Source organism: Suricata suricatta, chromosome 17 (genome assembly GCF_006229205.1).
Source record: "Suricata suricatta isolate VVHF042 chromosome 17, meerkat_22Aug2017_6uvM2_HiC, whole genome shotgun sequence".
NCBI lineage: Eukaryota > Metazoa > Chordata > Mammalia > Carnivora > Herpestidae > Suricata > Suricata suricatta.
The window spans coordinates 2,349,486-2,376,593 of NC_043716.1; the positions used below are offsets into that span (position 1 = coordinate 2,349,486).

The following is a 27,108-nucleotide window of genomic DNA, read 5'->3' on the forward strand; positions in this document are numbered from 1 at the left end:
GGCAGGAAAGCGGGCTATAAGGGACGCGGCCCAGGCGGCCAGGCGGGCGGGAGCCAGACCGACCATGGCGGATGTCCCCGGGGCGCAGCGAGCGGCTCCCGGCGGCGGCGGCGGCGGCGGCCCCGAGCCCCGGGACCCCCTGGACTGCTGGGCCTGCGCCGTGCTGGTCACGGCCCAGAATCTGCTGGTAGCAGCCTTCAACCTCCTCTTGCTGGCGCTCGTGCTGGGGACCATCCTGCTGCCCGCTGTGACCATGCTGGGCTTCGGCTTCCTCTGCCACTCCCAGGTGAGCATGCGGCCCGAGGTGGCGGTGGGGATCCGTGGGCCCGGGCCGCTGGCTCGGGCCCGACGCCGGTTCTGCCCCCACAGTTCCTGCGCTCCCAGGCACCGCCTTGCACGGCGCACCTGCGGGACCCGGGCTTCACCGCCCTGCTGGTCACCGGCTTCCTGCTCCTCGTGCCGCTGCTCGTGCTCGCGCTGGCCAGCTACCGTCGCCTCTGCCTGCGCCTCCGCCTGGCCGACTGCCTCGTGCCCTACAGCCGGGCCCTCTACCGGCGCCGGCGCGCCCCGCAGCCGCGGCCCACCCGGGCCTCACCAGGGCCCCAGGCCGCCTCCGCATCAGGGAAGGTCTGGGTTTGAGGACCCTCGAATCGGGAGCTACCCTCACGACGGTCCCCCCTCCCGGCGGCCCCAAGGACTTGAGGCCCGGGGAAGGGCGGAGGGGGGGGGGGTGTCTCCCGACCCTCCCTGCCCCCATCTCTGCCCAAGCCGGGTCCCAGCATCCCCTAGGGGAGCCGGAGCATCTGTGGACCCAGAGCTGGCGGAAATCCGCCACGCCCCGGAAAACCCACTTTACTACTACCTACATGTGAATCCTGGACATCTGGGCTGGACCCTGCGCACACCAGCACTCCACCCTCCTCCCCGCCTCCCACCATCCCGACGAACCTCGCGTCCTCCTTTTCTGGTGCAGCTCCTCTAGTATTTACGGGCTGGGGGGCAAAGTTCCGGGGGGGTAAAGAATTAACGAACGTCAATAAAGAATTAACGAACTGAATGTGTTGCTGGGATCCTGTGGACAGGGGGGTGATGGCACTCCTATCCTACCTGCCCCTGCCCCTGCCCCCTGCCCAGAAGCAGGAAACAACCTGGGGCGGGGGGCGGGGGTTCAAGAGCGCATCCTTCAGCCTCCCGGCCTTCCCTTATCGCATTAGCCCGTTCTTCCTGGCCAGACCCGAGAGCTCTCTCTGTCCCTGACCCTGAAGTCACCTCTCCATCAATAGAGCGGAGTGGCCCGGCCTCTGTCGCCTGCCCTGCTCCCCTTGGGGACCCGAGCCCGTTCTCTGACCCCAGCTCGGAGGAACTCGGTGTTGCCAGGCCGGCGAGGGAAACAATGGGCCTTCCGGAGCAGGATGACACCCCCTCCAGCCACAATTCTGGAGCAGCAGCGTGGGAGGGAAGATGGAGGGGCCCACCCTGGGGCCTGATGGTCCTTAGCTCATCCCCACCCCCGAACCCAGGGGAACCTTTAGCACCCCTGGACGACCAGGGCTGGGTGAAGGAGGGCTGACAGCACTCCTGGCATCCCAACTACACTCGGACACAAGCCACTTCGTTTACAGGTTTAATGGTCTGAAAAGCATGCGCGATCGCGGTCAGAGATAGGGAGGCCCAGCCAGGCTCTCTCTCTGCACCTCAATAGAAACGATGTGATGGCCAGGTACCATGGCCAGGCCCAGCACACGGGGTTCCCCCGCAGAGAAGGAATCTGGAAAGAAGGGTCAGAGCATCAGGGAGGCAGGCCAGCGTCGGTCCCGCCCCTTCTAGACCCAGAAAACTAGGTAGGGTGCAGCCACACACTGGTGGGCGGGGGTGTTAGTGCCTCGTGGTGAGGCTCCGCCGCATTCCCCGGGCACTGACCCGACGGCTTGAGGAACTCCTGCGCCGAGCCCAGGATGACATTGCAGTCGCGGTCGGTGCACAGGAAGCAGCCGACCAGGGTCCGTCCATCTGTCATGCGAATGCGCATAGTCTTGTTGAGCAGCGTCTCCAGCTGCTGCCGGGCCCGCGCAGCCGGCGAGTCGTCGCGCTCCCCGTCCGAGTCCTGCGCGGGGCGGGACACGCGCTGAGACTGCGCCGCCCCGGCTGCCGCCCACCCACGGAACCACAGCTCCCGACAGCCCGCGGGGCGCTCACACCAAGCCCAGAGGCTGCTGGGAGCTGCAGTTCCCCCCCTCGGTCCCCCATCTTGCTCCCCGGCTGCCCCTCAATCCCAGCCCTTGAGCCCGCGCTAACCCCGGCGCTGGAGCTGCTTTGACGCCGGCTGCAACAACCGTTCTCCTCTCGTAGCAGCATGGTTGGTCCGGCTCCGGCCATTTGCACCTGGGCCTCCTGCGGGCCTTTCAACTTCCTGAGAACCTTTCGGGTCCGGTGGTCGGAGATCTCGCGAGTGCTCCCGACCTCTATTCTTTCGCGAGATCACCTCTCCTCCTCCGTGTTGTCTCCTGGGCAACTGCAGAGATCTCGCGAGCTTCTCTTCTCCGACGCGGAGGCTCACTGAGGTCTATGGCGCCGATGTCTTAACATATCGCGAGTTTTACCTCTTTGGCTTCAGACATAGCCTTTTAGGGACCCTGGAATTTAGCGAGAATACCTTTTTCCGTAATACAACTCCATCCTACCCTCCCTTGTTTTTTCTGCCTTGCGCGACAGTCAGTCCTAAATATCCCTTGTAGCCCAGACCGCTCTTTCGCCCGGAACTCTCGAGCACGCAGCCCGATCCCTTGAAAGCCAGATTCGGACTACGTTTCCCGTGAGCACTCACAGCCCACGCCCCGCCCCCTACCCGCTCAGGGTTTGATCTCTGTGGACGGTGGCCGGAGAGAGACAATGGTTTCCATGTCAGCGGATAAACGCGCTCACCAGGGGGAAAAGAGGTAGTGAGGGAGAGCGTACTGAGGAGCGACGAAGCAACCGGAGATGCTGGTGGCCGATAGTGCAAGAGCCAGGCCGCGCCGCGGCCTCGTGGCCGGGCCCGACTTTGAGTTTTTCCTGCGTCGCTATTTCACGCCAGCGGAGGTGGCCCAACATAACCGGCCGGAAGACCTCTGGGTGTCTTACCTGGGATCTGTGTACGACCTGACGCGGTTGGCTCAGGAGTACAAGGGTAGGGGCACGCTCTGGGCGAGGGCATACTTGGGGGCAGGGGGTCCCGGTTCTTGGGTGGCTAGCACTGACGGCGGCTGCTCCTTCGCAGGAGACCTGCTGCTAAAACCCATCATAGAAGTCGCGGGCCAGGACATCAGCCACTGGTTCGATCCGAAGACCAGAGATGTGAGTTCTGCTGGAACCCGGGGTTGGGGGCAGGGGGAGGAGCACCGGCGAGCGGGCTGGGGAGGAGAACCCCGGGCGGGTCAGGGTTGGCGATGGTGACTGCTCCGAGGCCCCTCCCCCGAACCCCGCTTTAAAGATCCGCAAGCACGTGGACCCGCTGACCGGCACCCTGAGATACCGCACCCCCTGGGGCCGCTTTCTGCACGTCCCGCCGCAGCTGCCCCGTTCCGATTGGGCCAATGATTTCGGGAAGCCCTGGTGGCAGGGGTCGCGTTATCACGTGGGGCGGCTGGCCGCTAAGACCCGGACCATCCGCATCGTTAACACGCTCACATCGCAGGAGCACACACTGGAGGTGAGAACTGGTGCCTGGGGGCAGGTCAGAGGGGACGGGAACCCCGGCAAATCGCCAAGATCTTCAGGCCCTCGGCTCTCTCCGTGACCCGTGGGAGCAGCGTTTCCTCCGCCTCCAGGGGCAGCCGGGTCTCCAGGGTGAGCAGTCGGAGGCGTGGCCGGGTCACAGGGTACAGAAGCGGAGGGCAGCAGTTCAGGGACCTCGGTGTCGGTAGTCCTGCAAAGCTCTTACAGCGTTGTGTTTGGGACAGTGATTGTAAACAGACTCTCTTATTAGCGTACTCCACTGTAGGGATGAGGAGGAGGCAGTGACCCTGACCCTTTAAGGCCATCTCTGTGTTAGAAGTGGCTCCAATAACGGCCGGTAACACTTGGGAGCCACACTCACTGCGTGCTTCATTGGGGGCGCCGGGAAGCGCCTAAAAACGCTATCTACCAAGCAAGGCTCTCGGATCCCAGCTCTATCGTCTTTTGGGCTCCTGGCCTTTGCTTGAGGCCATGTGTATGTTCCATCCAGAATTCTGGGGGCTGGGGTGCTTTCCTGTTCTGCAGGTGGGGGCTCTGGAGTCAATGTGGGAAATCGTACACCGCTATCTCCCCTATAACGCGCATGCTGCCAGCTATACGTGGAAATATGAAGGGAAGAACTTGAACATGGATTATACCCTGGAAGAGAACGGGATCCGGGATGAGGAAGAAGAATTTGACTATCTCAATATGGACGGTGCACTTTATACACCCGCGATCCTGCTTTACTTCAATGACGACCTCACAGAACTCTAGGAAGGGGGATGCACACTCCTGTAGACCTAAGACTTATTTCGAGTTTGGCTGCTTCCGTGTCCTGTAGGAAAAGCTGTGTGTGCTGGCTGGGTCTGACCGCCGTTCCGCGCTGGGAACTAGCTGTGGTCCCCGTGTCTCCCGCAGGTGTGCGGGCCCTGTTTCCCAGGCCCGCTATGCTTTGCTCTGAGAAGTTGGCTTAACCGACTGAGCCACCCAGGTGCCCCAGAAGTTGGGGAGACTGCTAGAAGCACATGAACTGATTCCTAGGAATGATCCAGAAGGTGCAATCTCTCGGATTAGGGAGATGTAGGCAGAGCTCAGGCTGAACTTTCCGACAGAGGAAGAGAAGTCCGCCACGGGGATGAGGGATGGAAGAACTTTGGGGCAGTGATGGACATGGAATGAGTTGCAGGGAGATAGGACTTCCCCAGCCGGGCGCAGGAAGCGGCGGTCCCTGGCCAAACAAAAAGACCTCATCTCCCTTCTGAAGAGTAGTTGGTGGTGAGAACCCAAAAGGAAGAAAGGAAGCGAATTCAGGTAATTCAGGCTGGATCCTACGCTGCCTTGTTTAATGCAACTGTTCCGTAAGAGGGGTGCCAACACCATAAGAAAAATTCCATGCCCGCTCCCCCCCGCCCCCCATTGAGGAACCTGGTGGCATCCCCTCTAGCAGGCGGAGGAGAGGTCCCTAAGCTCAGTGAGATTCAGCAGCAGGAAGGCACAGGCACACTAGTTAGTAGCTGGGACACAAGCTCCAGGGAGGACCGCACAGTCCTCCACAACAGGACCCTAGAAACCTATTGTGTGGTCAGCTGTCATTTTGTGTGTGTTTAACTCCTGGAAGGGAGTTAGCAGAGTTCTGCAGTGGTGGAGGGGGGAGGGAAGGGGAGGCAGGGAGGCCTGTCAGCTGAGCAGGAGCTATTGAGGCTACTTCCTGGTTGATCCCACAGCAAAATTTCCTTCTGTGTACCGGCCCCGGGGAAACTGGAGTGGGGGAAGGGCGGGGGGGGGCGGCAAAAAGGAGGCAATCATGATGGGCCCCTTAGGGAATGGAAGACTCGTTGTGTCCCAGATGAGGACCCTTACAACGGTAATGTAGAGAGAGGAGCTGATGAGGTCAGAAAACCCATGTGACCAAGGGACAATCAGCATGGGGGAGGGGTGACAGTGGCCAGATGTGTCCTCTTCAACCTCAGCAGGGGCAGGGAACGAGAATGACAGACCGGTGGGCTTCCTGACAGTCAGTCACAGGCCCCAAAGAATCGGGGAGAGGTGCGTGCACCTGCCTGGCCAGGGGTGCCAGGGCCTGGGCAGGGGGCCGTGAGACACATTCTGAGGGGGTGGCTGGGAGAGGAATGGACAGAGGCGGAGGTGGCTACCGGCCTCAGCCCTTTCTGAGCTCCCCGTGAGACCGAGGCCTTCCTCCACTCAGCGCCAGGTAACGAGAGAGGGCCGTGGAGTCTCTGGATCATTCTGATGTTTGGTCCGCTCTGTGATTGTTTCATGTGCGTCTTGTTTACTCAGTTAAAGCGACGTGCTTTCGAGAACCCGAGCCAAGCAGCTGTCCTAGCGCCGGCCCGGGGCCTGTGCCTCCGGGAGGGGCCCACAGCCGCCCCTCTTCTCCAGCCTCCTGCCTCGGTGTCTCCTGCCAGAAACCCCCTCTCCTCACCCAGTCACTCTCCAGGTCACTCCCAGCTCCTGAATGTCCCCGCAACCCGTCCTGTCGCCCCGCACCGCAGTCTGGGTGAGCTCTGGGGACCAAACCAAGGCCTCTGACTGTCCTCCTTCAGATTCTTCAGTGGCTTCCGGTTGCTTTGGGAATAAAGCCCTCTAAGTCCAAAGACGCTGTGTAAACCGGCCTCTGCCCACCTTGCACGTCTCACCTTGGTTCCCTGTCGTTCCCGGGGTGTCTCCCAGTCCATAAGATGTCTGCCTGCCCCAGGGCCCTCGCACATACTGTTCCCTCTGCCTGCACACCCATCTCCCACCTAGCTGAATCCCGAATGGGTCTTCCTCGGGACAGTGTCTCTGATTTCTTGGTGTTGAACGCGAGACTCCCTGTTAGATCATTTCTTAGAAGCACATACATTTGAGTACTTCTTACAATTTAAACTTTTAAAATCATGGATGTAGTTGGCCGGCTGGCAGCTAGAGAGTAGAGACCACGGATGTCCATCCTGTTAACCGCCGTGTTCCCAGTGCTGGACACACAGTCGCTGCCCAATAAATTTTGATGCAATGACCTCAAACGCTGAGTGACTTCATCCGTCTAGAATACCTAGGGGATGGGATGCTGTGTCTTGGGGGGCAACGTGAGACCACCTCCATCCACAGACGTCTGTCCTGTTCCCCTTGGAACCAAGACCAAGCACTAGGGGCCTTCCTCTCATCAGATTTTGGGGAAACATGCCATTCCCGCACATGGCCACCAGGTGGCGGTCCTCGCCTGCAGAGGCGGCGGCGGGGGCGGGGCGGCTATGGGAGGGAAAACCCTTGGCAAGTTCTGAAAAGGTTACAATGAAAGTCGGCCCACCGGAATTCTACGTCGGAGGGAAGGATCAGAAAAGAAGTTAAAACCACATGGCTACTATTTTGTTAGCCCTTGGTTTATTCCTGTTCTAAATTTTTTCCACAAGCTCATGCAAGGAAAGGCGTGCAGGCTGAGAAGGAAAACCCGCGGGCCTGCACAGGGAGGGGTTCTGATTACAGGGGTGGGTGTGTTGCGTCGGGCGCAGAGCTGCGGAAGGAACCGGGACCCCACGTTTCAGAGAGGATACAGTACACGGGTTTATTAACACGCATGGCCTTCAGTGTGGACGCGAGTAAAGCTTCTCACGAGGCCCTGCCTGGTTCTCTACGTGCCCACGGCTGGATATTTGCATGAGGAGTACGTAAATAACGCTAGCGAGTAAATATCACACAAGTGTGGGGTCCAACCCCTCTCCAGGCGACCTCTTCTGTTGTGGAGGGAGGTGGGGGGGATAGTTGGAATACTGAAAGGAAAGCCTCCTGTCCTCAGTGAACCCCAACAACCCCAAAGGACTCGATGGGTAAGAATGCCCCAGGATCCTTGCTCCCTACAAGGGCACGTCCCGGGGGATAATAAAGACACGATGTCCTCGCAGGGACCCTGCCCGCTCAGTGGGATAAAAGACACATGCACAAAAAGGTAAATGAAAACAGTACATAATAAAGGACCAAAAAGTTCCCCCCTCCTGAGAAATCACAGGTGGATTCTTTTTTTTTTTAATGTTTTATTTATTTTTGAGAGAAAGCATGAGCAGGGGAGGGTCAGAGAAAGGGAGACACAGAATCGGAAGCAGGCTCCAGGCTCTGAGCCAGCTGTCAGCACAGAGCCCGATGCGGGGCTCGAACCACGAACTGTGAGATCATGGCCTGAGCTGAAGTCGGACGCTCAACCGCCTGAGCCACCCAGGCGCCCCTACAAGTGGATTCTTAACCCGGATCTCCAGAAGGGCAGAGTGGTTTCTAAATATTGTGGGGTGTGCGTGTGTGTTTGCACGCGCGTGTGAGCTCAGGGACGTATTATTTCGGAGAAGGGTGCTAGAATTTCTGTCAGGCTCAAAATGGCCTGATCCCCTGCTCCTGAAACGCACTCACCCCCCCCTCCCCGTAATTTGAAGAGCTTCAAAACGATCAAAGGCGACAATACCACGTGGTCCCAGGATTCCAGCCACCTGTTCCCATGCTCCACCTCCTGTTGCACCTGCGTGCCCACGGGAACAATTCTTAACTGCTTTAACCCCTTGGGGCTACGCTTGTGGCCGGCACTAAACGTTTTACTACCGTCCCAAATCCTGATCTGGACGCACCTCGGAGCTGAGTGAGGGGGTCCGTCACTTAGGCTTGACCCTAACATCCAGCCGTGATGTCAGGATGAGTCCGAGGCTCCCAGCCGGCACAGCGGGTTTGGGGGAGCCCCACAGTGGTGTGGATATTGGGAGAACAGGCAGTTTTTGATGGGTCAGCGAGAGCACAGGGAGGTTTCCGACGTGGAGAAAGCAGACAGGAGTTGGAAGCCTGAAGGATCTTGAAGGCCTAAAAGGAGGCATTTAAAATACAAGCAGCGTCCTCCGGGCATGACGGAAACACTTCAAACCACCGTAAAGCTGTGAACGAGCATGTGAAGGGAGGTCACCAGAGTTAGGTCCGGGGTAAAGGAGGTGCAGGTGAGGGACGGGACGGCGGACGCACCACGAGGATCCAGCCCGCGCTCACGGGGCACGACTCCGGCCACCTTATGGGAATGTGCTGTTTCCTGGGACCTTGGGGGTCTGGCTTCCGTGTCACTGGGTCATCCCTGTCTGTGTCTGCAGCGGCCAGGTGGAGGCTGGCACAGGGTGGCGATCAGCACCCACCTGCTCCGGGAATGAACGGCACACGTAACCCTCCTGTTTGAAACGTGTGACCTCAGGAGCGGCGCAGACCCAGGTGACCTGCTGTCCCCTTGCTGCTTGCCGGCGGTCGCTATGTGGGGAGAGCCCGGGAGACGCAGAGAGTGACCCATGCCCGTCAATTCTGCCCGCCCTCCCGTAGCGTGGTGAGGGCGCCGAAATATCCCGTCTTTTTTGTTTTATTTTATATTGGAGAGAGAGACAGACAGAGCGTGAGCAGAGGACGGATGGAGAGCCAGAGACAGAATCGGAAGCAGGTTTCAGGCCCTGCGCTGTCAGCACAGAGCCCCACATGGGGCTTGAACCCCTGAGCAGTGAGATCACGACCCGAGCGGAAGTCGGACGCTTATCCGACTGAGCCCCCCAGGCGCCCCGTCCCCTTGTCCTGAGCGGACGGCCTGGACGGTAGATTTTCCTCCACCCAGAGAATCGTTGAGAACGGATTTGGCTGCAAATCACAGGAAGCCGCCTGCCGGGGCCTAACTACAGAGCAAATTTGTCTCAAATGCTAAGAGTCTGCTGCGTAGTAACTCCGCTGGTGGGGTCTTCAGGGTCTCAGGGAGCCCTTCCTCTGTCTGCACGGTTGTCACCTTGTCACCGTTCAGGCTGCTCTACCAGACCACGCGGTGGGCAGGAAGGCGGAGAAGGGGGAGGAAGAACGCGTCTCTTCAAAGCAAATGTCTGATCTTTGACCACATCTCCGGGTAGGAGGAGCAGCTCACAAGGGCCCTTAGCTGGAAGGGAGCTGGGACCCCTGCTTTCTCGGGGGGCCCGCGGCACTGGCGGGGGGCACTACCCCAGCCCTGGAGGACGGACCGCGGGTGGGGTCCGGCGGTTCTTCTGCCGTCCGCTCAGGCGCCGTCTTCATCCATTCGTTAGCAAAAAAAAAAAAAAAAAAAAAGAGAGAGAGAGAGAGGGTGCCAGGTGCTGGTTGGGGCGCTGGGGGTACGGGAGTGAACGGGCCAGCAAGCCTCCTGCCTCATTGGGACTTAAGGGTCTGGTGACATAAACAGTAAACAAATGGACAGGGTCACCTCAGTACCTAGAGCTCTACGCCAGACCCGCCTGTGCGCACACGCACACGCACACACGCACACGCACACGCACGCACACACACACGCACGCACACACACGCACACACACGCACGCACACCCGCGCACGCACACTCACACACACACGCACACACACGCATACACACGCACACACACGCGCACACACACGCATACACACGCACGCGCACGCACACGCACGCACACGCGCACACGCACGCACACGCGCACACACACACACACACGCACACACACACACACACACACGTGCTGAAAGTGAGTACCGTAAGAACAGAGACTAAGCATCCGACTTCGGCTCAGGTCACGGTCTCACGGTTCATGGGTTCAACGCCCGCGTCGGGCTCTGTGCTGACAGCTCGGAGCCTGGAGCTGCTTTGGATGCTGTGTCTCCCTCTCTCTCTGCCCCTCCCTGGCTCATGCTCTGTCTCTCTCTCTCAAAATAATATTAAAAAAATTTTAAAGACCTCGCCTCAATTCCCAGGGCAGGGCACCAGGCCTCACTTTGCCACTTTCGGAGGGAAGAGTAGCAAAGTCACACAGTAGTAAGATCATGCCGGGACAGTACTGGGGCCATCTTGTGGGAGCCCTTACCCGGGTCCTGGATGCCCGTGGGACCTGGCAGCGGCAGGCTCCTGCATCCCGAGTTGGCCTTGCAGTTCGGACCCCCGACCCCCCAAGCTCTCTTCTGTCAGGGCCCTCACATTGTCTTGGGCGTGGAACAGTCCACCCTCCACTCAACGTCCAGCCGGCTCCCCCCACCGAGTTCTGCCAAAGCGTCACTTTCTCAGGAAGTCTCTCCGGATCCCTTCACATACAGCAAACACTTTGCTTTGTTTTGAAAACTATGTGAAATATTTCATCACACCCTCTCGGGTTGCCCCACAGTGAAAGTCTTTGGCATTTCATTCCCGGTTTAAGGTCCATCGCCCTCCCTTCTTAGCCTCTAAGCTCCAGAGGGCAGGCATCACGTCTCTTATTTGCCACCAAACACGCAGCTCCTCGCTCGGTGCCCAGCCCAGGGCAGTTACTCAGTACTCAGAAAATGAACAAATGCGTGGGAAAGGCCAGACAAGGGCTAACTATGAAATGCCTTGGGGGGCATCGCGGCCCAGTCTGGAGGTCGGTGGAGGCTTTCTGGAGGCATCTCGTCTGGCTGGGACCTGAAGGACCAGGACGAGGTAGCCAAGGGAGGAGGCAGGGGAGGGTAAGGAGGGCGGGAGGACAGCTTCCTGCAAGGAATAAATAGCACCAGCAGTGCAGAGCGGGGGCGATGAGAGCGCAGAGAGCTCAGGAGCAGAAGGCAAAGCTGAGAGGCCGCCGGCCGGGGGGGAGGGCGGGCGAGAACGCGGTCAGACCAGGTCAGGTGGCCTCGTAGGCCTGGCTTCTGCTTGCGCGCCGACACGGAGTTCACGCCCAGCACAGCTCGCCCTTCAGAGGGCGCAGGGTCTTCCGGGGAGAACGGTGCGCTCAGGCTGGCATTTTAAAGCAATGACTTGCCTACAATGTCCAGAGAATGGACTGGAAGGGAAAACGGGAGGGGACAAGAGTGGAGACAGGAGCCCATGCCACCGTGATGGTCCAGGAGGGACGTGGAGGTGGCTGGGACCAAGTTGGTGCGGCGGAGGTCAGAGAAGACGGACTGAAGGCAGGATTGTGCGGCTGGGTCGTCTCCTGGGTCGTCTCCTGGGAGCACATGTGGGGCAGAGGAGGCAGGGGCAGAAGCTGAGTCCGAGGGCGGCCAAGGGGCTCTGACTGGGGAAGAAGGTGCTGTGGGAGGTAACTGGGGCGCAGACACAGATGTCCCCGACCTTCCTGGCTAAGTGGCACGGCACCCTGAAGAGAGCCCGGGGCTAGATTCAGAGCTGTGGGGACTGTCGGCAAGGTCACTGTTGGCCAAATTCAGGGGTCAAGTCACCTTGAGGAATGACAGCCAGGGGCCGAGGGAGGGGGGGAAGAGACTGAAGGAAGGGCCAGAGCAGTGAGAGTGACCGAGGAAAATGGCGCCACGGAAGCCAAGAAGTATCTGACGGGGCGGTGGGGGGGGGGGCGGTAAACGGTGTGAGACGTTCCACGGGGGTCACAGCGGGGACTTGACCGTCCACGGACTGTCCAAGCGGCAAGATGCTGACAGGCTAGCGGAGTCAGGCTCTGGCTGGAGGAGGCAGAAGGAAGCCAGCCACGGAAGGCTTGGTGACCACGCACAAAATGCATTCCTTTCTTTAGATTCCATTTCTTGAACTATAAACTACAAACAGTAAAAGGTTTCACTGAGGACAGCAGGCCAGAGGCCCGGACACGGTCCCGCTGCATGGAAGAGCAGAGAAGGTATGGAGACCCGGCCGGCAGCACAGAAGGTCCGCTGAACAGCACCCCCCACCCCAAGATTTGTGTTGTCTCTTCCTCTCCCCGTGCCAACCACTGTTTATTTAGTGACACGTGCTTCCCGTGGGCTTTCGTGAGACTTGGCATCACTCAGCATCCAGGGCACCTCTGGGAATGGGCCGGCCTTGTCCGTGACTCACACTGGGTTGTTAACCCAGCGGAAGCGTCGGCGCCTCCGGGAGAACTGGGTCCGATGGCCCAGGTTGGTTCCCTCTCACTGCGGCGCTGCGCTTACTTGCGGGAAGCCGGAGAGAGTGCGGACGTGGGGCCGGCTGCCCAGAGCAAGAGAACCTAGACCAGCCCTTTGCTCCCTCAGTCTAAGGTGCGGTTCGTGCCTCAGGTGGCAGGCCCTGTCCCCTGCAGTCCCCTTCAGTGAAGCCCTGGGAAGTGAGGAATGGCCAGCAATGTGACTGTGTGGAATAACAGGTCCCCACTCTCAAGGGTCTTGGAGCCAGAGCTTTCTCAGGTTAGCTCACCGAGTCCTCTGCCAGCAGGTGGGGGAGGCACGGACACTCCTAAGGGGCTAAGCCCTGAGGGCTGCGTAGCCGGCCCGAGGTCACCTCCTTCGGGGAGGACCCCGTGGAGCCCATGTCATGATGCAAGAACTTGGGAGAGCAGGTGCTACCTGACCCCAAAGCGCAAACTCTAACGGGAGTGGGGGTGGGTAACTTCATTCCTTGGCTCCGGAGTACGTTTTTGGAGTTACACAGTTTGGGGATACAGAAGCTTTAAAACAAACAAAAAAACCCAGGCCATTTTAATTTACTCATCGTATCTAATTTCGTCTAAAATTCAAACGACTCTCATTCAGAGAAGGCGCTGGTGGGAAGGCCCAAGAGCCGACCCAGGGGCAGGAGGACGCCAGCTGGGGTGACAAATCTATAATCTGAGAGACAGTCGGCCAGGAAAGCTGTCGGGGCAATTCTGCTCAAACAGCCGGGGCCCCGACACCGCACGGCACTCAGAGCCGGCCGACGCACAAGTGTCAGGACATCGTGAAAAGGCAGTCAGGAGGGAAGAAAGGTTTGACTTTTGCCGTTTTCCTGCGGGACCATTCCGTTTCCATCACAGCGGTCCATCAAAGCGGGTCTAAAGGAAGCGGACTGGAGGAAGACGATGATTTGTGGGAAAGACAAAGAACAAGGGACAGGATTTAGCTAAAAAGCCAGCAACTGGAGCGCCTGGCAGATTCAGTGGCCGACTTTGGCCCAGGTCATGATCACACAGTTCTTGAGTTCGTGCCCTGCGTCGGGCTCTGTGCTGACAGCTCGGAGCCTGGAGCCTGATTTGGACTCTGTGTCCTCCACTCTCTCTGCCCCTCCCCCTCTCGAACTCTGTGTCTCTCAAAAATAAACATTAAATTTTTTTTTTCTCAAAAAGCCAGCAATCGACGTAGAGGCAGATGTGAGACCACAGAAGCGAAGCAAGGACCATTTCAAGAAGGGCGTAGAAAGTTGAGAACACAGAAATAGCCTCTCTGTCGTCAACCAGGAGGCTGTGGGTAGTTAGTATAGGGGCAATGGCTTTAGAGGATCTGGAAAGCGAGTGGCCAAGTAGATTGGACACAGAGGATACGGTGAAACACACAGGCTTTGGGCCCTTGTTTGGGGGGAGCGGTCTCTGATGATCTATCCCCTGGAGAGAGCCGATAAGGTTTCCTGCTGGAGTAGAAGGTGAAGGAGGTTCGGTGAAGGTGAGGAAGGTTTGGAAAAGTCACCAGGGAGGCCCGCAAGGAAGTGGACTGGGGGAAAGGATTTCTGAGCCGGGCCACCGGTGGGCACGGTCATGGCGTTCTCTTCGCTGCACTCTGCCCCCTGGGGGTAAGGGTCACAGAGGTGTGGGGCGGGGGGTGGGGGAGGGAGGTTCAGGAGAGGACACTGAGACACTGGCCCAGATGACAGACCATGGACTCTACACTGGACGGGAAGGAGGTGGGGACCTGGTGGAGCCCAGTGAGGGAGGGACTAGAGTGTCGTGTGGGCCCAAGAACAGCAGAGAAATGGGCTGGAGGGGGAGCGGTGGGCAAAGTGGGGGGCTTGAATCCAGGTATTTCCGAAGATGTGAGTCCAGAGCCACCTCCCCCGGGGTGGAGAGAGCGGTCGGGGGCAGGCCTGAGCCCGTGTGAGGGGAGGGGTCCGGGACAGCAGGTGCGGCCAGAGCGCGGAGTGCAGGGCTCCGCAGAACCAGGGTGCCCCGGACAGGCCTGTCCCCTGACATGGGGGAGCCTGCGATCAACCCCAGGCCTAGAGAAATAAGTTGCCAGTTTCTGGTCTCCAGACTTGCCTGCCACGTTACCAAACTCTGCAACCAGATAGTTGATCCTTTCTCCTATCCTCTCTCTTTCCAGATACTTTTAAGCTAATTTTTTAAGCTTAGTTTTCTTTTTCATTGCAGAACCTGTGTTCCTTACAGAAAATTCCAGGTAGAAAAGCATTAAGATGCAAAACAAAAGCACTCTGATTCCTCTCACTCAGCAGAAACCGGTGTGAACATCTTAAGCGCCTCGTCCTAGGACTGTCCTACCCGGCTGCAGTTACCCTACACGTATGACTGTATATCACTTTATGCACCTAACGTTAGATCTTAGGTTGTGAAAAAGCAATTGGGATAGAAGAATAGCAGTTGTCTCTAGAAGAAGCACAGACTGGAAGGTACTGGAAACTTCTGCGGTTCTGGACATGTATATATTTAAATTTTTTTCATATTTATTTTTGAGAGAGAGAGAGAGAGAGAGACAGAGCATGAGCTGGGGTAGAGAGAGAGGGAAACACACACTCCAAAGCAGGCTGCAGGCTCTGAGCTGTCAGCACAGAGCCCGACGTGAGATTTGAACTCACAAAACGTGAGATCATGACCTGAACCAAAGTTGGACGTTTAACGGACAGAGCTGGCCAGAGCCCCGGTGCTGGGTGTATTTTATGTCTTTCCCTGATTGGGTTCGTACAAGAGTACACATATGTAAAAACTCAAAATATACACCTGAACAACAAACCCAACCAAACAAAAAGAAATGAGATCATAAGCGTTTGTTCAAGCCACTTTGTTACTGTGGAAAACAATCCCTAAATCTAAAGAGTCCACGGACATCAACAACACAGGAAACGCCGGGTGTTGGCGAGGGTCTGGATAAAGGGGAACCATCATGCACTGTTGCTGGGAACGCACACCGGTGCAGCCGCTCTGGAAGACAGTGTGGAGGCTCCTCAGCAAGTTAAAACTGGAACTACCTGCCATCCAGCAACTGCACTGCTAGGTATTTACCCAAAGAAGACAAAGATATGAATTCAAAGGGATCCAACACCCCAATGTTAATGTTATATAGCAGCATTATCTTCAATAGCCAAACTACGGAAGCAGACCAAGTGTCCATCGACTGATGAACGGGTAAAGATGTGTTATAGGTACAATGGAGTATTACTCAGCCATGAAAAAGAAGGAAGCCTTCCCATTGGCAATGAAATGGATGGACCCAGCATGTATTCATGCTAAGGGAAATAGGGCAGGCAGAGAAAGACAAATACCAAATGTGGAATTAAGAAACAAAAACAAACGAGCAAAGGGGAAAAAGAGAGACAAACCAAAAACACACTTGTGGTTCCCACCGGGGAGGTGGAGGGTGTGTGTGAAATAGGTGCTGGGGGTCAGGGGGCGCGATTGTGATGAGCACAGGGGGATGTGCGAAGCGAACCACACTGTCCCCCTGAAGCCAGTATCATGCTCTCCTGGAATTTAAATGAAAACTTAAAGAAAAAAGCACATGCGAGGGTCCACGGCGCTCCTTCAACTTTTTTGTAGGTTTCCTTCCCACCTCTACTCTCCCGGTATCCTGAATTGTCCGTTATCATTTCCTTGCTTTTTCTTTGAGATTAGTTCCCTCCCCTAATTGGAAAAATTTCAAACTTACAGAAAAGTTAGTGGAGGGCTGTGGGCCCTTGTATACTCTTCTTTTTCATAAGTTCAAAAGAGTAGGTGTAACATAACCATAAAGAATATTACCATGAACACATGTATCCATCATCTGGTTTAGTAAATAGAACAATAGTCGTATTTTTTAAAGCCTCGTCTGATCTTCTTCTGAACTTATGAAATAGTTCTCAATAACAGGTAAACATTTTAAAATAAAAACCTCCATAAATAACATTTTAGTGGTTTCTAAAAATTCACCCATAAAATTCATGATTTCTTAAAAAAATGTTTTTTAATGTTTTTGAGACACAGGGGATGGGGAGGCGGTGCAGAGAGAGAGGAAGGAACAGAATCTGAAGCAGATTCCAGGCTCCAAGCTGTCAGCACAGAGCCCAACACAGGGCTCAAACCCATGAACCATAAGATCATGACATGAGCTCAAGTTGGATGCTTCACTGAAGGAGCCACTCAGACGCTCCTAAAATTCATGATTTCAAAATGTGCAGGCCAGAAGCTTTCAGTATAAGGTTTATCAGATTACATGGCTGTCACCACTATCTAATTCCAGAACATTTTCATCATGCGCAAAAAGAAATCTCATACTTATGGGTGGTCATTTCCCTGCTTTCTGCTCCCCTCAAACTCTGGTCAATCACGAATCTGTTTCCTGTCTCTGTGATTTGATCTATTTCGGGCATTTCATGTAAGTAGAATCAGAACATGTGGCTTTTCGTATCTAGTTTCTTGCACCCAGTGTGACGTCGTCTGAGTTCTTCCAAGCGTCTGTCCCCACTTCACTCCTTTGTCTGGCTGAATAGTATTCCAGTGTATGCATGGACTCCCCTGGGCTTCATCGGCTGATGGGCACCTGGGTTGCTTCTGCTTGGGGTTCTGGTGAACGATGACCCGATGGAGGCTCGCGTGCACGTTGTGGTGGGGACACACGCTTCAGTTCCGTGTGTACACCTCAGACTGAAATTGCTGGTTCGGACTAACTCTGTATTTCACGTTTTGAGGACCGGTTGGCCATCTTCTTGCCCTCCACGAAGCATCCGGGGATACTGGTCCTTCCAGAAGCTGTCTCTGTGTTCCACAACGTTGTCTGGTATACCTACCGCCCTAACAACCTCTGTTTCCTCCTTTGGCTTCTCTTCTCCCGTGCCCGTTCTTCAGAGTTCCCCCAAGTTCTGGGCTCTGCTCCTCACCTGATGTGCTAACCACTCTTACCCTTTAAGGAGGTACCAGCACCTACTAGAACTTTCTAGCATGTACTTACTCCTGTAGCCTGATGGGGCCAACATACTACTTGCTAAGTACTTTCCCGATCAACATAGACCGCCCTTCTTCCTCCTCTCTGCTCCAAATCTGAGGGATCTTTGGGGCCTGCTTCAAACACAACCACACACAGAAGCTCTCCAGTGATCCCCTCTCTCCCCAAGATCTTTCCTCTCTGAATTCTCAGGCTTTGTAGCCCCTGGCAACGATCACTACCGCACAGTGTTAGTTAGCGTTTCTGGTGTGTCTATGTCTAATCTCAAAGGTCTCTCCTCCCTCCGCCTCGCTGATCCCTTGGTCACTAAAAATTTCCAGGCTGCTTTAAAAGATGCACAATGAAAAAATAAGGTTTCCAGTGTTAACTACCACAGTTTCTCGTATGTTCTTCCAGGAATATTCCCCAGATATTTATGTATTTTTTTTCCTTCATCAATGCTATCATTATACATAGGCTCTTCTACACCTTTCTTCTCTTCACACCCCAATTAGTTTTTAAAATTTTTTAAATGTTTATTTATTTTTGGGAGACAGAGCATGAGCAGGGGAGGGGCAGAGAGAGAGGAAGACACAGAATGGGAAGCAGGCTCTGAATTGTCAGCACAGAGCCTAACGCGGGGCTCAAACTCACAAACCGTTGAGATCATGACCTGAGCTGAAGTCGGACGTTTAACCGAGATACCCAGGCGCCCCAAGTTTCTCTGAACATAAACTAAATGAGATGATAACGTGTGTACAGTTCTGCAGCCTGCGTTTCACCGTCCAGGAATACAATACGTTATCTTACCATGTAGATGTAACTCATTTTCTTAATTGCTGGCTAGTTGCTTTAGCTGCTCCTTACTGTTGGAGTTCTGGGCATTTCCAATGTTTTGCTAAACAATGCTGTAATGAATATCATTGGAGGTTTGACCTTATGCACACACAAGTGTCGGGACCGTTTCTCAGGGTAGATGGCAGGAAGTGGAAATCCGTGTCAGAAAAACATGTAACTTTGAAAGTGTACTAGAGGGGCTCGGTCGGTCGTCAGGGTCATGAGACATTACTTAAAAAAACCAAGCAGCAGCAGCTTGAAGGTGTACTAGACATGGTGAAATGGACAATTGCCACTTCCGGCACAGGTGTAACAGGTGGTAAGTTATATACGTGGCCATCAGTTTGACACATCAGCTCCTTTAAAACGCGACAGCATCTCAGTGGCTTACATGTCGTCTTGTCTTGTATCTGGTAGAGAGAACACCAGACTAGAAACTGGAAGATAGAGGCTCAGGTCCTGGTTCTGTCTCTACCAACCAACTTGATCCTAGGCACTCCTATCAACGTCTGGGCTGCTGTCTCCAGACCTACAGAATTCGATGGAAGTGATATTTCCTAAAGTATGGCACCTACGCCCTTGGTGGTGGGCAGGACGCTTTCATTTGTATTGATTTTTAGTTTAATAATCACTTGTACTTTAAATTAGGAAGTGGTTACCCCATCAAATCAAAGATTTATAGATATTATTTCTCAGTAATATGAAATTTACTTTTTAAACGATATTTGTTTGGGGCGCCGGGCTGGCTCAGTTGGAAGAGCATATGACTCGTGATGTTGGGCTGTGAACTGGGAGCCCCCCACTGGGTACAGAGGTTACTAAAATAATAATAAACATCTGACATCTGTTTAACTTAAAAGTGACTTGGCTTAAAGGAAAATAGCAGGCAAACAACAGCATAGGCGGTCGGCGAGCAGGTGCCCCATGAATAGGGTACACGAAGGACGGAAGTTTCTTTGTGAAATCAAAAAGTTAGATTAAAACTGTAGATCTTAGGAGCGCCTGGGGGGGCTCAGTTGGTTAAGCCTCCAACTTCGGCTCGCGTCATGATCTCACAGTCTGTGGGTTCAAGCCCTGTGGCGGGCTCTGTACTGACAGCTCGGAGCCCGGAGCCTGCTTCAGATTCTGTGCCCCCCTCTTTCTGCCCCTCCCTGATTTGTGCGTACATGCTCTCTCTCTCTTTCTCTCTCAAAAATAAATAAACGTTAAAATAAAACTTTTAAAGATGTAGGTCCCAGACTTTTAGATTTCAATAAAGAGCAAAATGTAAAAAGAAAGAAAAAAGTTATTGATCAACAAGGAGTGGCTGACTTTTCACTGTCCTAAGTATGTGAAGAAGGACGGGGCGCCTGGGTGGCTCAGTCGGTTGGGCCTCCAACTTTGGCTCAGGTCAGATCTCACATTCGTGGGTTCGAGCCCCGTGTCAGGCTCTGTGCTAACAGCTAGCTCGGAACCTGGAGCCTGTTTCCGGTTCTGTGTCACCTTCTCTCTCTGCGCCTCCCCCTCTCATGCTCTGTCTCTCTCTGTATCAAAAATAAACACTAAAAAAAAAAACAGCTATACACCCATCACTGTTATTTAAGAAAGATATTTAAGATGCTTTGGATTATAAAACAAGTACATATTGAAAAATTCTCAAAATGTACAGAAGTATGAAATGTCATACCCTTTCTTTGCCTTCATAAAATCTATTAGGGACCTTCTTCCATTAGAAAGGACATTTTTAACAAATATATAATTAAATACATAAGCATGTGATATGTCACATATTTGTTATAGAGACATATAGTATATTCTATATAAAATGTACATAAGATAAAATATATATGAGAAATGTATAATCTCGGGGCATCTGGGGGGCTCAGTCGGTTGAGTGTCTGACTCTTGGTTTCAGTTCAGGTTGTGATGTCACAGTTCGTGGGATCGAGCCCCATAGTGGGCTCCGTGCCGATGGTGTGGAGCTTGCTTGGGATTTTCTCTGCCTCTCTCTCTGCCCCTCCCCCCAGTCATGCTCTGTCTCTCTCTCAAAATAAATAAATAAACTTAAAAAGAAATGTATAATCTCAAAACAAAAGACAGACCTCTGCAGAGGGCAGTTGGCGACCTTACTTAGCCATTTGGAGGCTACCGGTTTAGATGACCTTCTCGCTAAAATCCCACGATCAAGTCTAGGATATCCTCAGTACTTCCAGGACTTTCATTATTATCACCAATCTATAGATTTCAAAGGACAACTAGGACTCTTTTTAACATTTCCTCGAGTGGGAGATCACAGACGACAAATTCAGTCCCTTGACCTGCCTGTTCCCCCAGCGCACGGCCAGGTTCTACCAATCAGGGTCAGCAGTTCCCCACGTCCACGTGTTAACCTGGGGTCCACAGATTTCAGGGTGTCGGTAACACCGTGAAACCCCATGTGGTATTTTGCATACACCAGCTGATCCTCGAACAACACAAGGGGTAGGGGTGCCGCCCCTCTGTGGAGGGGGAAATCCACGGACAGCTTTGGGCTCCCTGTGACGTAACTACCAATAGCCTAGGTTGACCAGAAGCCCGGCTGCCACCATTAACAGTGGATTAATCAGATCTTATCCGTGTGTTATATACCGTGTTCTCACCATAAAGCTGTGAGAAAATAAAATTGTATTAAGAAACTCATAAGAAGGGGCGCCTGGGAGGCTCAGTCGGTTAAGCGTCTGACTTTGGCTCAGGTTATGATCTCGAGGTTCATGGGTTCGGTCCCACGTCGAGCTCTGTGCTGACAGCCTGGAGCCTGCTTCTGTGTCTCCCTGTCTCTCTGTCCCTCCCCTGCTCAGGCTGTCTGTCTCTCAAAAAAAAAAAAAAAAAACCCAACTCATAAGGAAAATACGTTTACCGTCGTGAGCCGCCTGTATGGATACCGTAAGCTGATGTCATCTGTTTATAAGATGAATCGCCCGTCAGTCCCTGCGTCAATACTGTCCGGCAGGACACCACATGCTGTCCCTGCACAGGACTGACCCTTGGCGCCAGAAATGTAAAGATGACATATGGTCTCTAAGGGTTTTTGTGCCTAAGTTTGAACTTTCAAAAATAGACTTGGGTGATACTTTAAGGTAGCAAGTGATAAAATACGCTAGCATCTACATGTACTTTATGCATTCGTGAAATGCCTTTTTCTTAATTTTTCCGATGTTTCTAGGCCATGCACTGCATCTGAAAGTTTTCTCAAATGATCGCACATCTCTAAAATATCTTCCAATATACTTACTGAAAAAATCCGGGGGCGTCTGGGTGCCTCAGTTGGTTAAGTATCTGACTTCAGCTCAGGTCATGACCTCACAGTTTGTGGGTTCGAGCCCCACATCAGGCTCTGTGCTGACAGCTCAGAGCCTGGAGCCGCTTCTGATTCTGTGTCTCCCTCTGTCTCTGCCCCTCCCCCACTCACCCTACGTCTCCCTCTCTCAAAAATAAATATTAAAAAGAAAATAAAAAACCCACATATAAATGGACCTGCACAGTTCAAAGGTACATGTGATACTGTTTTTCTGGGAGAAGGGCTTCTAAGTTGCTCTGAACCAAAACAAACAAAACCACAACAACAAAAAAACCACTAGAAACTCTTGCTTTGGGTAAGTTTCTTGCTTTGGCTTTGAAGAAATAATCTTATGGCTTAGGAATCCCTTATAATTTTCTTTTAGCTCTTTCTCGGGGACTGGGCCCTCCGATTTCCGGTTTGCCTTGGGCAGGCCTCGTGCCTAACTTCCTCGTTCTCACCTTAATGGTCTTCTCATTAAAAAGAGAGAAGCTTCCCCTCTGCCGATTCATTAGTCGCATGGTATTTTAACTTCGTGTTTGGGTTTCTATCTTCCGAAGTGCGGGAAGATAGAAACAGGCAGGAAGTGGTGTCCACGTTGAAACTGACCAGCAGCCCAGAGGCAGCGAGACAGGCAGGTACAAAAAGGATGCCGACAGACAGACACAACGGACAGACAGGTACGGACAGACGGAACAGGCGGGTAAGAGGAAGGGGAGCCTGAAAACACAGGCGAGACACGAGAGCGGTGCAGACAGAGGGCGGCAGACAGACAGACAGGCTGGCAAGGAGATGAGTGACAGAGGGGGCAGGTGGGTGCACTGGGCAGGCCGGCAGGCGAAGGCGGGGGGAGGCAGAGCGAGAGAGGAAGAAAACAATAAGGAAAGCGGGAGGATAACGTGGGAACGGCGGGCCACACGGGGCTCTGTGGCCGATCGAGTGTGGTCACATCCATTACCGCAGGCAGACAGGGAGAACCCAGCAGACAGATGGGCTGATGGAGGGACGCAGGCCAATCAGACAGAAGAGAGGGGAGGTGGCCAATCAGAAGGAGGCTAGAATGCAGCCCAAGACAGACACTTAGGAGGAAAGACAGAACCGAGAAAAGAGAGGTGAGAGATGGAGGGAGGGGAAGAGGAGACAGATGTGGACACGCACAAGGAGTTCCATGCAGGTGTCAGGCCGTGAAAGAGCAGACACGGAAGAATGGACACCCTGGCCCTTCCGAAGGGGCCTGGCCGGAGCCCGTGGCTTTGTTTCCCCGAGGGGTTAGTGTCCCCATCCTGAGGTGGCAGAGGAGGGAGACGGGCCCCAGGAAGGGAGAAAAGTTTTCATGAGAACCAGTGTTTTAGACTAAAGGGAGACAGACTCCTTGGATGGGCCTAGGTCACCAGCCTGAGGCCATAGGTGCTGCTGGGCCTAGTATGATCTCGAGTCACGTGCGTGTGAAGACATGGCGCAGACTCGAAGGGAAAGCAGAGCAGGCCTCCCCCCCTGTGCGGGGGCCTGGCCTTACTGACCAGACCGGTGCGGGCTGCAGGCGCTTCCCCGGCTTTTCTCGATTAGTTCAGTCAGCGAGGAAGGGGCCGCAGGGGGGCTTTGAGACTTCTAGAAAAGCATGCTTCTAGCAGCCAGTCCATCAAAAAGACAGGTGCCCACGAGGAGACTCAAAAAGGAGCAAGAAATGGCCAGCCTGGGGGAGGCAGGAAGGCGTATGGACAGACTGACAGAGAAAGAAGCATCCAGCAGAACTAGGAGAGGAGGAGGAAGGAGCGCGGCCGAAGCGAGTGGACTCGTGTATGTGTAGGCCCTTCTGTGGAGCCGCGGCCAAGGAGCAGAGGAGTCGGCCTCAGGGGGAGGGGCAGGGGCCGGAGGGGTGGGGGAAGAGGGGCAGGAGGGAGGCCTACTCTCCACAGGGTACTTTGAGCCCCTGAAGAATTCTCTGTGCATGTGTGTACTACCTCCTTAAGTGGGGGTACCTGGGGGGGCTCTGGTGGTTAAGCGTCTGACTCTTGATTTCAGCTCAGGTCATGATCTCCCGGTTCGTGGGTTCGAGCCCTGCGTCGGGCTCTGTGCCGACAGTGTGGAGCCTGCTTGGGATTCTCTCTGCCCTTCTGTTTCTGCCCCTCCCCTGCTCGCTGGCTGTCATAAAAGAAAGAAATACACTTATAAATAAAGAAAGACAAATTTAACAAGTTGAGTGACAGAAGGAAAGAGGAAAAGCGAGCGGAGACGTGGACAGCAAGAGCCTGGCAGATGGACAGACAGACGGGCCAAAAGGCAGGGAGACCAGGCGAGGCTGGAAAAATGGCAACAAAGACCGAGGCAGGCAGACTATCTGAGGGACCAGAAATACAAGAAGAAAAAGGGATGGGCAGCAGGAGGGCACGCGGTGAGAAGAGGTAGGGCCGGAGAGGGGCGGGGTATGGCAAGAAGGCCTAAGGCTTTGGGGCCAGGGGGTCACCGACAGGTTTGGGGCAGAGTGACCACCGCCACTGATGGGATGCTGGCCTCGAGGCCGCCAGCGAGCAGCGGCACTGAATAGGTACTGGCACTGAGCAAGGGGCTGGCGGCAGGCGAGCACGGTAGACCGGCAAGCAGATAGACCAAAAGGGAGGCGAGGAGAAAATCGTGAACGTCACAGGCATCCGTAAGACAAGAACAGGTAGAAGATAAGAGGCAAACCAAGACAGGGAGCCAAGGCCGGGCCTGGAAGGTAGACTAAAAAAGTGACAGAGACAGGCAGGCGGGGAGACAGATGGCTACAGAGAGAGAGTGAGTGGTGGGCAAACAGCCAGAGAAGCAGACAGACAACCAGAGACAGGGAGAGTCTGCCAGCCAGTCGGGGAGGAGCAGACAGGCGGCCAGGCAGACAGACACCAGGACAGGAGCGAGCAGGTAGAGGGGCGGGCAGAAGCGGGGACAGCAGAGGGCAGGTCCAGAGAGGCCGGCAGGAGAGGGAAGAGAGAACAGGGGAGGGAGGCGGGCAGAGGGGGACACGGACAAGAGGGAGGTCGGAGCTCGTGAACAGATCCGTATGCACAGCACATGAGAGGGTGACGGCTGTGTGGACAGGGGCTCACACCTGCTCAGCGCAGGGGGAGAGGGCACCGGGGCAGGGGGACCGCGGCGCACATGGTGTGCAGGGCTGTCTACGTACACGTGGGGACACTCTTCCCAGTCAGACACGCACACAGGGACCAGAAAGAGGAGGGAGGCCCACACGGGGAAGAGAGAAGGAAAGAGAAACGAGACAGGGCCGAGAAGTCACTTGGCAGTGGCAGAGCCCGAGCTGGAGAGTCAGTCTTGGAGAGAAAACACAGACACACGCACACGGAGGTCCGCACACCGAAAGAGGGGGACACCCAGATGGACTCCGAAAGAGACGGCGAGGGGAGGGATGGGACAAAATGGAACAGAGGAGGGACAGGAGCTAGACTCGGCACAGGGATGATCCAGGGGCTGAGCCGAGAGAATTCCAAAGGCCAGGTCCCGAGAAAGCTGGCAATCAATGCTCCGTCTAGTGCATCGTGTGTGTGTGTGTGTGTGTGTGTGTGTGTGTGTGGGTGTGTGTGTGTGTCAGTTAAGAATCCTTCGGCCTCCCAGGCAAAAGCAGACGGGGTAGTCCCTGTCCTGAATCCTCTTCCGTTTGCTGCCGACCTTCCTGGGGGTGGGGGGCTGCTGGGGGACAGAAAGAACCCACGGGAAAAACTGTCCCATGGGGTGGGGCTCCAGGGAGGGGCCACGTGAGCCCCCAAGAATGGGACGAGGGTAGACTTCGCAAAGATGACCAGCACCAACCAAAAAAAAGGGTAGCTCGGAATCCTCGTGCCTCCTTTTGCCAGCACCGCTCACGGGGCAAGTGCGAGGACTTCTCTGATGCGGTCTCTGGACGAGACAGTGACTCTGGGGGACCCCTCCTCAGCCTCCCTCCGGAACCACTTTTCGGGTGTACACTGGGGCATAGCGGGAAGTCCTGGGCCAACCGAGTCAGAGAGCACCGGGAGGGTAACCCCTACCTCTTTCTTTTGCTCAGTCCCAGTACTTTTCTGTGGCAGGGTACCTGAGCTCCTCCCGCTTCACCCAGTGCCGGCGGCCACGGAGGGAGGGCGGTAGACTGCAACGCGAGAAAAGAGAAAACACTTTCACAATTCTCAGACTTGACTCTTTCCCCCTTATTCTAAAAATCTGTCCTACCGACCCCGACCCCTCAATTCATTTCCCAAGTCAGAGGAGGTTTAGAGTCAAGCAGTCGGGGGAGGGGGAGAGCGAGGTGAAGCAGCAAAGAGTGATGATAAAATTTACAACAATTATAAATCACCGAAAATGCTGGGCAAAGGGGAGAATCAAACATGGACTCCTTTGGAAAAAAAAAAAAACTCAATCATCAGATCTATTCATCTCTTCCCCCCCCCCCAAGTCACTAGGATTTCTATCACTTTTTTAAAAGAAAGGGGAAAAAACCCAGCAACGCTCCTCACTTGAAAGATACGTACACAATTAAGTGCGTTTTGACTTCAGTGAGGTATGCAGAAACACAGTTATATATAAACATATATTTCATCTTTTCCTTTTCAATGCCTGAAGGGGAAAAAAAAACCCTTCACATCAAACCACTCCCTTCTGAAGTATTCAGAAAAAAAAAAAAAGCTTTTCTTTAAGAGAAGGGAGGTGGGGAGGAAGAGACTAGTAAAGAAAAGAAAAATATTTAAATCTAGTTGGACTAGTATCTAACTAGTTAACCTTTAACAATTTATGCTGATGTCAGACTGAGCATGAGTACTGATTAATGCCCCCCCTCAAATATTTTTTATAGGGGGGGGAGTTAGAAAGAGCAGCCATTTTTGTTTTATGCAGAAATCCTTCATGCCCCCCCAACGCGCGCGCTCACACACACACACTCACACTCACACACACAGTACACAAGGAAAATATCTCTATTAATCTGTGCACTAATCAGTTATGAAAAAAGGGAGAAATTTGTGGGTTTCTGGGTAAGGGCTTGCAGATGGGGGTGTAACAGGGAGGAGAAGGGGGGTGAAAAATGAAATATTAAGCCAGCCATTTTGTTTTAAAAGGGGATTTTTTTCCCCCCTCTCCCTTTCTTCATGGAGGGGGTGGCGGTGCTTGGGGGGGGTTGTTTTAAAAATAATTTCAAGGCGGCCATCTTAGTGCCTCTGCTCTGAGAAATATTTCTGAGCGCCCCCCTCAGAATTTAAATATATTTAAAGCAACGGAGAGGGGGGCCGAGAGAAGTCGAAAACTTTTATATATATATATATTTTTTAATCCCCCTTTCTTGTTCTCTTGGGAGGAAGGGGAGGGGGGGGAAAGTCTCTCAATTTTTTTCCAAGACAATTTTTGGGGGTGGTTCGGCCCCCCTCGTCAGCCGGCGGCCCCGAGGGGGGGTTTGGAGGGGGGTGGCCCGGGGGTTTGGGGGGCTGGGGGAGGCGGTGGGGAGGAGGAGGAGGACGCCGCCGCCG

The 27,108-nt window shown here is 54.4% G+C and overlaps 3 protein-coding genes and 1 long non-coding RNA gene across 6 annotated transcripts in view; 2 read left to right on the plus strand and 2 right to left on the minus strand.

Annotated features, from left to right (window-relative positions):
• Positions 1–6: 6 nt before the first annotated feature.
• Positions 7–1,066, plus strand: TMEM88 (transmembrane protein 88). The gene is made up of 2 exons (XM_029928172.1): positions 7–286; positions 370–1,066. The coding sequence occupies exons 1-2, from the start codon at positions 65–67 to the stop codon at positions 637–639; spliced, it is 492 nt and encodes a 163-aa protein (XP_029784032.1). The 5' UTR covers positions 7–64; the 3' UTR covers positions 640–1,066.
• Positions 1,067–1,611: 545 nt separating this feature from the next.
• Positions 1,612–2,806, minus strand: NAA38 (N(alpha)-acetyltransferase 38, NatC auxiliary subunit). The gene is made up of 3 exons (XM_029928716.1): positions 2,296–2,806; positions 1,921–2,104; positions 1,612–1,768 (listed from the first exon to the last, which is right to left on the minus strand). Exons 1-3 carry the CDS (start codon positions 2,374–2,376, stop codon positions 1,656–1,658), a joined length of 378 nt encoding a protein of 125 aa, XP_029784576.1. The 5' UTR covers positions 2,377–2,806; the 3' UTR covers positions 1,612–1,655.
• On the plus strand, positions 2,288–6,719 carry LOC115282592 (cytochrome b5 domain-containing protein 1). 2 transcript variants are annotated; one of them, XM_029928715.1, is made up of 4 exons: positions 2,288–3,166; positions 3,257–3,333; positions 3,470–3,688; positions 4,240–4,520. In XM_029928715.1, exons 1-4 carry the CDS (start codon positions 2,980–2,982, stop codon positions 4,468–4,470), a joined length of 714 nt encoding a protein of 237 aa, XP_029784575.1. In that variant the 5' UTR covers positions 2,288–2,979; the 3' UTR covers positions 4,471–4,520. The 2 variants fall into 2 exon arrangements, with proteins under 2 accessions (XP_029784575.1, XP_029784574.1); XM_029928714.1 differs by lacking the exon at positions 4,240–4,520 and adding an exon at positions 5,995–6,719 and having other exon boundaries at positions 2,291–3,166.
• A 6,365-nt stretch (positions 6,720–13,084) lies between these two features.
• LOC115282580 overlaps positions 13,085–27,108 on the minus strand; it is a 14,233-nt gene continuing 209 nt past the window's right edge. The window contains exons 1-3 of one of the 2 annotated variants that reach the window (XR_003904698.1): positions 26,122–26,236; positions 25,645–25,742; positions 13,085–13,441 (exon numbers count right to left, since the gene is read on the minus strand). This is a non-coding gene — a long non-coding RNA (uncharacterized LOC115282580). Of the gene's footprint in view, positions 13,442–25,644; positions 25,743–26,121; positions 26,237–27,108 lie in introns of those variants that run through there. The other variant, XR_003904699.1, reaches the window with a different exon arrangement.

Coding starts and splice junctions, on each gene's coding strand:
- TMEM88 (XM_029928172.1), top strand. CDS start 65: ATGGCGGATGTCCCCGGGGCGCAGCGAGCGGCTCCCGGCGGCGGCGGC. Junction 287..369: donor GCTTCCTCTGCCACTCCCAG/GTGAGCATGCGG, acceptor CTGCCCCCACAG/TTCCTGCGCTCCCAGGCACC.
- NAA38 (XM_029928716.1), bottom strand. CDS start 2,376: ATGGCCGGAGCCGGACCAACCATGCTGCTACGAGAGGAGAACGGTTGT. Junction 2,105..2,295: donor AAAGCAGCTCCAGCGCCGGG/GTTAGCGCGGGC, acceptor CGCCCCGCGCAG/GACTCGGACGGGGAGCGCGA. Junction 1,769..1,920: donor GGAGTTCCTCAAGCCGTCGG/GTCAGTGCCCGG, acceptor CCTTCTTTCCAG/ATTCCTTCTCTGCGGGGGAA.
- LOC115282592 (XM_029928714.1), top strand. CDS start 2,980: ATGCTGGTGGCCGATAGTGCAAGAGCCAGGCCGCGCCGCGGCCTCGTG. Junction 3,334..3,469: donor TCGATCCGAAGACCAGAGAT/GTGAGTTCTGCT, acceptor CCCGCTTTAAAG/ATCCGCAAGCACGTGGACCC. Junction 3,689..5,994: donor CGCAGGAGCACACACTGGAG/GTGAGAACTGGT, acceptor TTGTTTACTCAG/TTAAAGCGACGTGCTTTCGA.